At 41.7% G+C, this 14,985-nt stretch overlaps 1 protein-coding gene across 4 annotated transcripts in view; it reads left to right on the forward strand.

The window, feature by feature from the left end:
- The window catches only part of nrxn3b (neurexin 3b), a 367,630-nt gene that overhangs the window by 340,620 nt on the left and 12,025 nt on the right, over positions 1-14,985 (forward strand). For all 4 annotated transcript variants that reach the window (XM_059356778.1, XM_059356779.1, XM_059356776.1 and 1 more), the window contains one exon: positions 11,671-11,749. In XM_059356778.1, coding sequence (XP_059212761.1) covers positions 11,671-11,749 — 79 coding nt within the window. The remainder of the gene's footprint in view (positions 1-11,670; positions 11,750-14,985) is intronic.

A 14,985-nucleotide genomic window follows, 5' to 3' on the forward strand; every position in this document is an offset into this window, starting at 1 on the left:
TATTAGTTTTAATTTTTTTTGAAAATGCTTAGTTTTAGTTTTTTTTTGTAATGGGGTATTTGGTGGGTGCAAGATTCAAAAAAGGTCACAATAAATGTTGCCTTTATTTCCTTTGCCTTATCCATCTTAGCCCCAATAAGGTTATTAACTCTTACAGCTCTATGTGTTTTTAATTGTCGTTTCGGAGTGAAGTGCTGAACTTTTTGAAGGCGGTCGACTCACATCGTCGTGTAGATATCCCAGTCTCAATAAACATATTCACCAATGTGTTCCTGCACTAACCAGCAGCTGTTTGGTCTGAGCTAAATAAATAGATTTCCTATCATCCAAAAAGGATTATGCATGACAAAGTCATTTTAATCCAAACTATGATCTTTTCCAAATACCAAGACCAAACGACCAAATAGTTCTATTTCACAACATTAACCTTGTGTTTAAAACTTCCACCTTGCAATCGTTTCACACTAAATAGAACAGTAATATATGCTAACGATCCTAGTAAAGTCATGAATTTTTTAAGCTGCTTTATGAAACACCCCTCTGCTGGTCTCCAAGCAGGAATAATGTTTCCTTTATTTTGTTGGAGGACCAGTCTCTGCCTATGTCTTGTGATCCTCAGTGAAATGGAGCCCTTTCCATTCCTGTCCTGTCCTGACTTCCTCCACCTCCTCCTCCTCCCCCCCCCCAATGCTCTCATCTTCTCTCTGCCTCTGCTTTGGTCACGGCTTTCAGCGCCGCTCACCACCACATCCACGTGAATTCCTCACTTCCTCTTTGAAGGGAGAACCACAAACGGTAACACAAACCATAACTCTGAGCTGTAATCGCTGCTCCAATTTCACCTGAGGATGGCACGCACGGAAAATTTCCTTCCATCTTTTCTCTGCTCCCTCTCACATGTGTCTCTCACCATGTGACCACCCCCCCCCCCATACACACCCTCAATTTTTCAGTTATTGTGTCTGACTGCATGTGTGTGTGTGTGTGTGTACATACATGTGTGAGTCTGTTTGTCACAGGGCTTCCCTGATGACCTTGTACACTGCGGCAGGGGGGTGATTAAGGATCAGGGCCAAAGACCATTTCCTTTTCCATGGGAAGATGAATGACCCTGTTTGAAAGTGGCTGCCTATGGCCTCAGGGCAATTAGAGTTTGCTGTGAGCCAGCAACCCTCACTGCTCTGTGTACAAAAGCAGGTCCTTGAGAAAAAGAGAAATACTCTCCACATAACCCATTCTGCTGAAGCCAACACACCGCAGTGATGGTGAACAAATTAAATGCATTTTCTTTTCTTTTTTCCTCCACCCTTCCCAGCTGTTTTCCCTCCCGCTCTCCTCCCACCTTTCAAGCCCTCTTTTCATTTCCACATAAACCTGGAAATACCTGGAAAAATGTGCTGACTGCAGGAGGCTGCTGAGGAAGGCCCACCGAGAGTGCTCATTCGAAATATCAATATTTGATCTAGGAAATCATTTAGCACGTGGCTTTAGCCCTACAAGTTGATTCAAGAGCTCATTTTGTTGTAATTTATCCACTATATTAAAGGAGAGGGTTAACAGATTTTTTTTTTGCACTGCTTGTGTTTGCTTGCATTTTTAAACAATACTGGAACTCATTCAATATCTTCCTAAGTTAAATTTGTTTTTAAGAAAGTTCCAAACAACAGTCAGTGTACCTAAACTGCTGAATAGTTCGTATCTTATAATGGTGAGTTATAAGTTAAAAGAGGGTGCCAGTTGATGCTAATTAGCATAGGTAAACATCCAGCTAATCCACACAAAAGGGTGTGAGGGTGTGAGGCGGTGTGCATAGTCACACACAGAAATTGAATAGAAAAGTTGAGAGAATTGAGTCAAGAATGCCCAACGAAAGTTGAAAGAGGGTGGATCACTGAAAAAAACACGCACAACAAACATGTTTATGCGATCCTGCACCCCATATTCTGATGCTGAATTCTCACCCCCCTGACGTCAGCTTTTTGCTGCATGTCATTTTCTCTCTCTCCCCTTTTTCCTCCTTTTTCTGTCTTTGGCATTACTATCCAATAAGGCAATGAACAGCACAACCGTGTGTAAGACTCCTGAGATATAGGAGCAGTTGGCTATGTTTAGAATATAAGCATAAGCCAATCACAGGCAAAGTAGCAGTGTCAAGACTTGCTCTGATAATCACACATTTTTTGGAGGGCATGATTCTCAAATAAATAACTGAAATAACTGAAGGTTAAGTGTAATGTTTTTAATGTTAAATACCATATTGCTTTGGAATATAGTGAAAAGAAAGGAAACATTACTGAATGAGGACCAATATTGGCACTAATGAACTAATGATCAAATTATTAGATTATTATCACCACTGTGAGTTATTTTTAACATGCTTCTGTGCCGCCGTTTCCATCCCCCGTCCGTTCAGTCGCCCCCATATTTCCTCTGATAAAGCATCTTATCTGTCACAGAGCGGGGAGCATGAGCAAAAAGAGTTGTGGCAGCCTATTGATAGGGATATGGCCTAGTGCCATTGATTCCCCTTGTAATACAAGCCTCTCCCTTGTCGGCCTGTCAAAGCCCAGATCGGACATGATAACGCGCACATCAGACAGCCGTCAATAGAAAGGCGAAGCTTCCGCCATGGAGATGACTATCTTATTTTGATACGAGGGCCGGTGGAGTGGAGGAATGGGAGCTGGTGAGATAGTGAGAAAGAGGAGATGGGAGTGGGAGTCGGTGATTTCTGTCGCTTTCGGGGGACCATTTCTCAGCCTGAAAAATAGTCTGCACTATGTATCCCCATCTAACATGTGTGAAAATATATATGTCCAAGGTGACCAAGGAGCACCTGAGGGCAGAAGAAGTTGCTTTGAATTGTGTGTCTTTGATTTGCCCTTGCCTCTGCGGCGTCACTTTGATCTCTCAACATGCAACCACATTGGATATCCATGGCAACTGACTGCCAGGATGAGGCGCTCGAGGAAAATTGATTTGTTTAGGGTTTATTCCCATCAGTATAAAAAAAATCAGCTTTAGCCATTGGGCACCTTGGCATTGTAAATAAACCAAATTGGGTTTGATAGCAGGGATGTAATGTGGATCTATAATGTTGTGTCTCTTCCCTTATTCTCTGCAGGCTTCACTTCTCAGTGTTCTCTTCACCCTCCGGGCACAGAAACATGTGAAGGTCATTTGTTATGATAAGGCCGTGTTGTGTTCAGAAGCAATGTCCCCCACCCTCTCTGATGATATGACTCACTGTACTGTACTTAAGCATGTGTGCTCAGTTTCCCCTCGCCTCTCCAGGACACAGCACTGCTCACGCTCATATTTCATGTCATGTTTGTAACCCGCGGGCCATGGCTGCTTTTTAGCCTTTACACTGCTTTTACTGACCCAGGGGAAAACTATAGACAGTGGTCGAGTACATCACGTCTTTCTTCTCCCCCTGCCGAGCACAAGCCGCTGCTTTGATGTGACCGATCAAATCACCGTCATGCTCAGCAGAATATTCAACTGCTGCATGCAGCAGCTGCTCCTGTTACCAGCCATGTTTTTCAAGAGTTTTATTGCAAGTTGAAACATTCTCTGTTTTGATCGGTGTGAACCTTAGATGATGGTGTTGAGCACACCATTAAATAGTTTCAAACAGCAAGTGTTGCTGAGGACGGGTTGATCCCCTGCAGCCGGTAACTAACTGCTAACTTTCTGAAGCTCTTCCGTGGCTCATATTTGAGGGTAGGAACCGATGACATATGAGTTTTCATGGTTTGAAGGACTTCTTGCTTTACAGTCATTCCCAGTATTCCCAATATAAAGAGAAAGAGAATATAAAGAGAACAGGATACAGTGTTGGAGGCATGGGTCTGTTCATTCCTATGAAAGCCAAAAAAGTTTTACTTCTGTGTTTAAAAATACTTATAAATTAATTAAATTAAAATGTACTTATAAATGTCTTCTTTCACTCTTCTGTGCAGTGGGACCCATAGAGCACTGGGGACATCCACTGGCAGGGCTGACTAACTTACAGTTCAGTGCTCCACTAACTTGAATAGTGATAAAATTGTGTCCAGACCAAATGTTATCGAACCAAATATATTAAATTGAATTGAGTGAAGCAAGTCTCTTTTTGGGTTGTGATGCTAAAAAAAAAACAGGCATCTTTCCTCCAATGTAAGTCTAAAGGGAAATTTTATTTTTGGCCCCATGGCATCACATGAAGGACCCCAAAGTTGTAGTTCCACGATTTGGACAATATGTCAAATTGGCATCAAAGGCCAGAGCTCTTCCTAGGGGCTCGGCAGAGACAGAGAGAGCGTAGATGCAGAAGACACTGACCAATCAGAGCAGACCTAAATGGAGCGTTTCAGACTGTAGGGTGAATACAGTTATTTTCAGACAGACAATATGAGAAAAATAATGTGTCTTTATAACAAACATGTTATAGTAGAAATCCAAAATACAAGTATGAACCTGAAAAATCTGCATAATATGTCGCCTTTTACTCCCTGCAGAACATAAGTTCACTGTTAATTCTCCATTTCTACTTTCCAAGTGTAGCACACTGTGGCACACAGGCCGATACTGCATAATATTTTGTTTTAATGTAACAGTAAAGTCTGCAGGGGTTCAGCCACATTTATTATTAGGAACAAGTGTGAAGAGAGGGTGCGAGTGCACTCTTGCTCTTACAGGCACATTATTAGACAGAAAGCCTCAGTAGTTAAGCAGATTGTAGCAGTAATGAACAAACCGAATACATCTTTTTTTCTCAGTTTTATGCTTTGTGCTTGCGCCAGGTGGACTGTGCTTTATTAGAAAAACTTCAAAAGTGTGAAAAGGGTGGCTCATCAGTATTGGATAGCGGATTTTATTTGGCTGTGGAAGAAATCTGTCAGACACCGGTTGCATTTATCTGCTCAATGTAGCAGAGCGTGGCAGCCTGCAGTGCAACTGCTGCTGCTACTAAGATGGCTAGAAGGGAGCAAGGCTAAATGTTGTTGTTTTTTCAATGGTGGCATATAAAGAGACATCTCCTGCTCAAAAGATCACATTTATTCAAGTCTGAATACAACACTCCCATATGGTCACGGAAAAGGCTTTAATTGTTCCTCCTGTCCAAACTGACCCTGTAGACATCACTTCCTAATGTGATTTCATTGAAGTGATAGAGAACAGCACCTAAAGCTCTCTGTCTGTGTAAAAATGGATTTCAGCTTAAGTTAATATAAGGCTTCAGCAGCCTGGGTTAGTCTAATCATGTAGGTAGCTTCCAAAGGTAAATTATTTTTCTATAAGAAATTTCCTTTTGTGTTTCCTGGCTGAGTGATGGAGACACAAAGAGGTTATAGTCTACCTGCGTAGCAACTGCAGCACGTTCACAGAGCAGCAGCATCAGTGTCTCCACAGGCTGTTCAGACACAGTGTAGGTGAGCTGCGTTTATTGCACCTTTAAGACAAAACTGTGACTTTTTCTGTTTTTTGGCTCACCTCTCTCATAAGCTTCAAGTCCAAAATGTTGCCATACTGGTACAGATTTAGTTTTCTTTTAGACCAACTCTTCATCATAGTTGTAAGCTCTCATAGCAAAAATCATCGCAACTTATAAAGAGGGTCAGTCATCATAGCACTTTATAAATGGTAGTAACTCACTGGCATCTCTATAATGCATTATAAACATACTTAACAATGCCCATACTCTAACCCTGTAATGCCATTATAGTGCATTATAATCAATGTGAAAAGTCCAATGCACTAGGATGCACTATAAGAAAAGTAAATAATGAACTTATAAGTCATTATAAAATGCTTTAAATGTGCTATGATTGTTGTTGTAAGGCATCAGGAGTGTTTGTGCTTATAATTGTACAGTGCTATATGCAGAATATAATTCATTATGTATAATGCCTTATATACATGGGCATCATGAAGAGTGTCATAAAAATTAAAAGTCCTCTGTATGGGCATGTGAATGTTGTTGATAGAGCAACTTGAAAACATGTGATGCTACCCTTTAAATGAAACATCCACAAACTTTAATTCACTTCTCACATTTGTTGGCTAAGCCTACATTCCTCACTACTCGACTACTTATACTGTAATAACAATAAATAATCTCTGGTGGACAGGCACAGTGCTCTTTGCTTTTTTTCTCTGTGATAAAAAAGTTTTTAATAAAAGATGTGTTGGTTTCCAGAGCTTCAAGTTTATTGTTAATCAATCCTGCAGCCTCTTTGTTCACTCTGAGGTCAGGCCTGACTGGTGATGTAGCATGCACTCCATTCAGTCGGTGAGGTAATTGCAGCTTCGCCTGTTAATGGTCTCTGCATTGCTGCTGGCTGATTCACAGTAGTCAGTCCAGAATTCCTGATTAAACACCAGGGAAGCTTTGTCGAGACGGAGACTGGCCCAGCATCTTTGCACATTCTCCATTTTATTTGTGTCAGTGCCATCAGTTGTGAAACTAAAAGCTGTGTATTTTGAGACTCGTCTCCCAAGGAGGCTGTCTATCTTTATCGATCGCCGGTGTGATCCTTTGAGTTGATGTGCTGAAGTGGTCAGAGGTAAATGCTGTTTTAATGAAGTCTGGCTATTGATTTGGCTGTGGTGTTTGTTTGTGGAGTTGAGCATCACTTGAAGGCAGGGTAATCAGGATAATCAGGCATGATGCACATAGACTGTGAGTTTTTATGTGCTAAAATCATCGTGTATTATATGCTTTCTTCACACACAGGAAGTAGAAGGCATGTGCATGCATATTAAAGCTGCCCACACACACAACAAACCAGCGTGTAAATCCTACCACCCAGACTCTCTTAAAAATGACGATGAGGACGTTTGTTGAGAATAATTACACCAAAAAAGAAATCACTTTGCTGCCAAAATATATCCCACTCTATGTTATGGAGATTTAGACAGAGAATTGGATTTCCCCAGCTGTGAAATCAGTTTTTGTTGTCCCGCTGGCCAACCGCATCATTTCGCTATACCCCGCTGTAGGCTCCCATCGCTGCACACACATGCAGCCTTTTTCGCTCCATGAGCTCTTTGCATTAACAGCATCTAGCCTCATGCTTTACGTTATCATTGATATCTCTGGTCAACTGTGAGAAGACTGTGAGCTGCGTGTCACTCCATTGGTTCTGCATTAGCCCGAATGCGGAAAAATAGCACCCTAAGCCCTTCATCAGAGGCACTTCAGTGTGAACTATTGTGACAGAGATACATCATATGTTTATGAAAATGAATCAGGCGCACATCTAGTGGATCTACAAATGTCAAACTTCACACTTCAAAAGCCCTCTTCAATTTCTCCGAGTGGAATCAAAGTCGCTTAGATGAGAGGGTCTCTTACTCCGAGATGATTTTCAATCAAATGCAAAGTGAACACATTGACTGTGAACGTGTCCTTCTACCATTTAAGTGCAACCTTTACAATACATGAGCTGAGGCATCAGTCCTCCTCTTTCATGTGAATAGGCTTAAAGATGAAGTCCTTAATGATTTTTTTTTTCTAGTGCAGGAGTTCTGCAGTGCTGAGCAGGGTTTGGCCTCTATATGCAGAGACTCAGTCAGGAGAGTGCAGAGATTATAAACAATTTCCATAAGGCTTACATCGAGGTTAAAAGTCGTGCCATTTCACTGTTATTGCATTGATTAGCCTGCAGCACACTTTCTTCAACATAGTCATAGCAAATTCGTTGCAATGTCCCAATTGAATAAGATTGCTTGTGTCATCTGTCTAATAGAGTATCTCTTGGAATTGAAATGTAGGTTTTGGCTGCATAAATGCTCCTAAACTGCTCCAATCAAGCATGACAGACTTATACAGATACATGTAGAGCTGCAGCCCTTATAAAACATTTGTCACTAAGTCGTAGCACGTAATAGAGAAAATTTAGGAGTTGAATAGTATCAGGTGATCAATTTTATCTCCATGGCTTATTTGGTCACTGGTCTACAGGACTCCATAAAAACATGGTATTCACAGAGTTTGATGTTGTCTTGCAAGTTGAAGCAGTGAACATTTGTAAGAATGCAGATCAAGTATGAGAAGTTGGACAAAGTGTCAAAGTATGAGCTAGTTTTATTCCTTAACTAGCTCATGCATACGATATGGAAATTCATAATCGCAAATCAAGACACGGTAGTCAAACAACGGTGCAGCTGTCAGTGCTGAGGGGAGAAAAGTTTAAATGAAGAACTTAATCCAGTTGTGGCTTTAAAATGGAAAGTCTAATCAAAATTGTGGATTTGGAGAATCCTGACACCCTGAATTGATATCAGAATACAGACCGCCCCCACAGCGTAGATTTTATTGTTGGACATGACAATATATTTCAGTACTATTAAGTTGCTGTTTCCAGCATAATGTTACAATGATCAATTTGAGAAGTAATCAAAAGTCAGGTAAAAAGTTGTTTAAAAAATCTGCAGGGAAGTCTAGTTGCAGTAGCAGCCTTGGCAGCAGTACAAGGAAGTGGATTATCTTTATAAATCGAAACATTTAAAAATGGAATGAAGCATGAAGCCTCATTTAGGATAAATCTGGGGGTTAAGGCAAAGATTGGGTTAATAAACAACTGGGTTATAGTTTCACTAGCTTATAAGGATGACCCAGTGCAGGCTGATGAGAACGTGCATCAGGCACATTCTGTGATGCAGCACATAAGGCTCCACTCCTGGGTGAAATTGAAGTATGAAGTATTTTAACAATGGAGAGAGAGAGAGAGCAGCAGGTCTTGAACACGGTCTTGACACTGATTCGTAAGTTAATGTCTAACCTGCAGAGGTGCCCCAACAATATCCACTTTTATATTATGAATATAAAATGACGTCCGTTTTAAAATAACTTCAAAGGAACACATCTGGAACATGACCGTTGCCATAAAGGGCTCACTTGAAAGATCTGCGGGGGTACTTTAGACAAAAAAGCTTGTAAGCCACTGCTTCAATAAATGTTATCATAATTTTTTTAGATGGAATATAAAATTCTGCTGCCTATTTTAAGGCTTCAGTCTGACGGTGCCCGAGCAGTTAAAACAAAATGTTAGGTCTTGTCTATCATTTATTCCATTCTGCTCATTGCTGCATGGACTCTCTAAGCATTTGATAATCTGACCGTTATAGCTGTCGTCTGAGTTTTTTCTCTCTTTTGCCCCACACTGCAGAGAAATACAGTATATAAAATACATGAAAGAACATTTTTAGAGGCTGATCTGACATGAGAAGAATCTCGACATCTTAAATATCTCATTAAAGTGTTTCATGGTTTATTCAACTGATTTTATTTTCTTTATGCATGAGAAATGCTAGACATTACGTATTTATTACAGTGCTCTTAAGAAGACAGAACAAGATGTCTTAATATCTCTCGCTGCACATTTTGTGTAACCATGTGTTGTCGCAGCCTTTACATCAGTCTGCTCTTTAACTTGCGCCATGTTACGAGTTTCTCTTATCTTCTACCAAGATAATAAAAAACAGCTCCTCTTTTACATACTGTTTAGGAAATCAGCTTTATGAAGAACGTCAACATCAATTCATATCAACAGGTTGAATGTGATGTAATTCAATTCAGATTTAAACCATTTTAGACTAGACATGTAACAAGTCCCTTGTCATATTGCCATCCCAACAGTTCCAGGCCAGAATAAACACTTTGCTGTATCATGCTTTGGCAAGTTGCAGATTACCTTTCTATGAGACAAGATAAAACAATGCTTCAAATATGGAAGTTGTAAGGTGGGCACAAAAGATTAGCTTCACCAATTCAGTATGTGCAAGTGGACTTTTGTGCCAAATTTGAAGAAATTCTCTCAAGGCATGCCTGAGATATCGAATTTACAAGATTGGGACTGAAAACAAATCCATTCATCCTTGAGTCCAAGTGGACTTTTGTGCAAAATTACCCCATTCACAAGAATGGGACAGACGTAAGGTCACAGTGACCTTGATCAGTGACCAAAATCTCAGTTCATCCTTGAGTCCAGAGTGAATGTTTGCCAAATTTGAAGAAATTCCCTCAAGGTGTCTCTGAGATATGTTATTCACAAGAATGGGATGGACAGATGGATGAACAACCAAATAACATAATGCCTCTAGCATAAAAACGGTCTTTGGCGCTTATTCAGATATGACAATGACATGTAAAATTTACATAATGAAGTGCATGCCTGAAAGTCTAAAAAAGGGGGTTTAATAGCAAAACACAGGCTGTTTGCATTGTTAGCAGGTTGGTCCAAATATTTATCCTAAAATTATCCTAAAAGATCATCTATTCAGCCAGATTTTGTATTTAAAACATGTAGACGGGTGTGTAAGACTCAGCTAAGCTTCTGCATCCAAGGCAGTGCAATATCTGCTCTGTGCTGAGATGCTGTCAGCATCAGCTGCAGAGAAATGCTGCATGAATGGACAAGAGAAAGGCAGTGTTTTCAGTTGAGGCTGGGTTATGGTGTGATGGTCTCGGGCTGAAATTGCTGGAACAGACTTTGAAGTGGCTCTGGTTTTTCATGTCTCTCTCTCTCTCTCTCTCTCTCTCTCTCTCTCTCTCTCTCTCTGTGTCCCTGCCTCCCACATCTGCCGCTATCATAATAACAAGCAATAACCCTCTTTCAGCAATAACCAAGACTTTTACGCCTGTAATGTGGCTTCAATAAATAGTCATGTTTACCAAGGGGCCATATTTTACAGCAATTTAGTTTAGAGCCTCCTCTCTTGCTTCATTTTTTGCCTCCTCATGCTGGAGTACAGTACATAATGTGGTGCATTATGCATACCAGCACAAACACGCATTAGCACATTATCAAATGTACTGATACAGAAAATAGCACAGTCCATCACACATAATCACACCACGCATTAGGAACATGCTCTGAAAAACCTGCTTTCTCACTGTGAGCTTTGGTACACAAACATGTTGAACAGCAGCATGCATGCGGTAGAGGCGGACTGCTTTCTCCGGGCCCTGTTGAAAGCAGCAGCACAAGCATGGGGGCGCGTTTCATTAGTCTGTCAAACTCAATGATATTTAGAGCCCCACACCCTCGGCCAGGACTGGAAAACTCAATCAGCACTCTGATTTCATAACCCTGCTCGGTGACAGGGCTTATTTTATCGCCCCGCTGATTCATTCTAATAAACGCCGGCTGCCCAGCGCACCGCTGCTGAAATACAACCTCCCCCCCTCTGTCCTCCATGGGTCGACCCGCAAGAAGAGAAAGGGGGGGAGGCGGGATAAATCAGAATTGTGGGAACTGGAGGCTGCAGATAATCCATCCCTAGTCCGGGTGTAGCTAGCAAGACCGCCGCCCCATCCCTCCCTCCTCCTGCACCCTTTAGCACAAATCAGGAGCCGGGACAGTGTTGATCTGTGAGGGCTTGGTGGGGCCATTGATTGTGGACGACAGAGGAGGAGAGCGGCGATAAATAATCGGAGGCAGAGTGCGGAGGGTGAAGGAAAACAATTATCTGCGGAGGTGGAAAGCACATAAAGTGAAGAATGATAAACACTGTGAAATATGATTGACTCCAAGTGATATATGGAAGCCGAAGGACAGGCGGAGAGGTCTGTGTGTGCAGAGATATCCTTGAATTGAATGTGCAAGTTGAGGACTCACTGTACTGCCCCGGGGCCTTACTCACATTGTCTTGTGCGTGGATGTGTCTCTTTCTCCGCAGACGACGGATGACATTGTTTCGTCGGCGGAGTGCTCCAGTGACGACGAGGACCTGGAAGAGTGCGACTCGGGACATGCAGGTGGGATGGGTGTGTCGAGTTGTGCTTGCTCTGAACCTGGTCTTATTTCTCCTTATCTTTCTTTGATTTGCTACCGAGGAGCGTCTCCTCTTAGCATCATGTCCCATGGGAGCTTCAAGTGTAACTTCAAAAAAGCCCTCCGAAAAGTAGCCACTGTGAGAAATATACACTAGTGTGAGGGGTTCTCAGTGTATATCTAAAGTTTAAAGAACTCTTTGGAGATGGATGAAAGCAGTAAGAATTAAGTTCCTATATCCTTAGCATGCTCTCTGTAGGAAGTAAATAAGTAAATGCTTACATTTTATAGTCAGCTACTCATACCTTTCATCTCTGAAACAAGTTACACTTAGCTATGGGGCCACTGGTTGCAGACATGACAAAGCGTTGATACTAATTTTGTTCTCTCAGCATTCAGTCGAGAGCAAAACTTTACTCAACAAAGTACGAAATTAGTATCAAGCCCCATGTCGCCCGCACTGATGCTTCAAAATGTATCTGTCCTGTACTGGTTGATTTCCTCTTGCTGTGCGTGTGTGTGCGTCTCTCTTGACAGAGGATACATTTTGAGATTCTTTCGAGAACAAAGATGCTTTCAGCATAGATACTGTGATATGTAGCAGACTAACTGCAACAGAGCCTCTTCCTCCCTTCTCCTTTCCTTCTTCTTCTTCTCGTTTGTACCTCTGTTTTCCTTCGTCGGAGGCTTGCCTTACCTGAAACATTCTAATAGAGAACAGATATCCTCGAATTTCTGTGCGCATCGTCTCTCTTCCCTCCTCCCTTTCACACACACACATACACAAACACACACATATCACTTTGTGATTAGATCAAAGTGATAACACTCAGTAGAGTTTGAAAATAAAATCAGAGCTGGAAATATAACTGCAGATTTTTAAAAGGAGTGGTTATTTTGAGGCAACTTGGGTTTGGACGACTTTTTCACAAGCAACTGTCAATCACACTTGTGCCCAGGGGCAGTTGGCGTACATTCTAATAGTACGGAGGGGAGTGTGAGCTTTATCCAAACTGGCTCAGTATGTGAAAAGTGTCTCCCCTTCGGCACTCTGAAAATCATTAGCGGCTCAGGCTATTTGATTGCTTCACTGTCCTTCAAAACGCCATCACAGCAGACTAATTGATGCCACGTTAATCTGGCTAAATACAGCTGAGCTTAGCACCAAGCATATGTCCACTTCCCCCTGCTAATAATAAGCCTAAATTGAAACAATGCATTGCCCTTTCACTTTGTTATCTCTGCTCGAAGAACATAACAGATAATCGCTCATTTATTTATTTTTTTCTGGAATGAGGTCTTTCCGTGTACTTTAGATATTCTGCGAGTAATTTAGCAGTTTTCCTCCAATCTGCAAAAGGACCTCATTCACTTTGAAGCCTTATCACGCTGTAATAGCGTTTGTTTCCTTGAAATGATGACCACATTTAGGTCCGTGCGCTTATGGCTTGAAGTGAAAGCCATTTCCTCCGTGCCTCACTGCAGTATTTAGGTTCTTTATCTGTAAGAGTTGCTGTCTTAAATCAGAGATTATGGAAATTGAATGGACACGATTTTTGCAGCCCACGTATTTTTTTTTCCATTAATCTCAAACCCAAGTATTCTCAAAAGTGGAACAGAGCGAGAAGTTTTTACTAAAGAGAACATGGTACCCTCCCCTCATATAGTGGCAACATATGTAGTCATACACACTCATACATACTGTACATTTCACCATGTTGACACAGAAATTCATATCCTCATTCCTTGCCCCGCTTCCAGTCGTATGAACAGTTGCATGACATGGTGTTGGTTTCTTTTCTGTTGCATTTTGTTTTTCTCCTGTGATGCACATATGAACATCTCTCTTCTGTATCGATTTGGACCCAGCTGTTGGGTTGCTTAAGATTTGAGCTTTTATTTGTTTTGGTTTTACTTTGGGGCCGGGGCCGGGTTGAGTGGGGTTATTTTGTTGTGGTTGTTTTGTTTTTTTTTCTTTGGTGTCCTCCTCATCATCCGTCGTCCATCCTCCAAGCAAGGATAGAGCCACTCCTCCCGTTTTTGCCTCATCTTGTGCCGCATGAACTTTTGGTGGTTGGAAAATTCAAAGTTCTCCTCCTCATCAAGTTTGTGTTTATATTTTTTGTGCCATATGGCTTCTAAAGAAACATCTCCCCCCACCCCATTTTCGATACAACATAGGGAAATGAACGGCAACAAAATCTTTTCTTGCCATCATCCTTTTTTTGGCCTTGTGCAGGCAACCCCATTCTGTCTCAAGAAAGTTGTGTGTGAAAGAATGACTCCCTGTCTCCCCTCCCGAGCGTTAACCCCCACCCCTCCCCCCTCCATCCCGACTCACCCACCTTCTTTCTTTTAGCCTTTCTGCATATACATGTCTGTTTGAATGCAGATGGCATAAAAAGACTTTTATTGCCACAAAGTATATCTGTTTTTCTATTCTATCTGTTGCTCCAAGTAGAAGGCATTTGTGGCATGCACACTGTACTGGACTGTACCGCAGCTCTGTAGACTAACTTATAATCCTCTTCCCCCCCCACTCCCCCCGCTTCTGCATGGATATGATTGGCATCCATTTTGTGTACTGCTTCTTCTCCACCCATAAGTCTCAGGCTAACCCCCAGCTGGCTTCTACTACATGTCAGTGTGTGTGTGTGTGTTCGGGGCTACAGCGGCGGTCCCATGCCGCCGCTGTTCCCCGCCGCAGCTCCTCCCTCGGAGGCGTGTTGTGTTTGTGCTTGTGCCTGCTGTCTCTGTCAGTGCTCCGTCTGTGTCTGCCAAACAGCCTGTCTTGTCTGCTGTACGTGGTCGTCTCGTGGTTGTGTTGTCTGTGTCTTTAATAAAACTGTTAAACCTTACCTTTTCCCTTGATCCCATGTGAGTTCCACAAGAGGGCAAATAAGGAGTGTGCAGTGAGATTCAACCTGAACACGTTGACATCACTCTAAGTCCGGCAGAAAATAAAAGTATCACTACATGCAGGAATTCACTTGCTAGTAAAAAAATACTCACCGGAAATCACTGATGAAAATTATGCGATGCTCAGTTCAGAGAACAGCAAATAACAAGTCAATTTATGATTTAATTTCACAGTGATTAACTGAGTTGCAGCTTGTCATTACCGTGTAATCTGAGCAATTTTTATGATTAATATGTAATTATATTTTCGTAATTGATGCAAATTATTTTTTTAAACCCACAAGTGCAAATCTTTGTACAT

This window comes from Centropristis striata, chromosome 18, assembly GCF_030273125.1.
Source record: "Centropristis striata isolate RG_2023a ecotype Rhode Island chromosome 18, C.striata_1.0, whole genome shotgun sequence".
Taxonomy (NCBI): Eukaryota; Metazoa; Chordata; class Actinopteri; order Perciformes; family Serranidae; genus Centropristis; species Centropristis striata.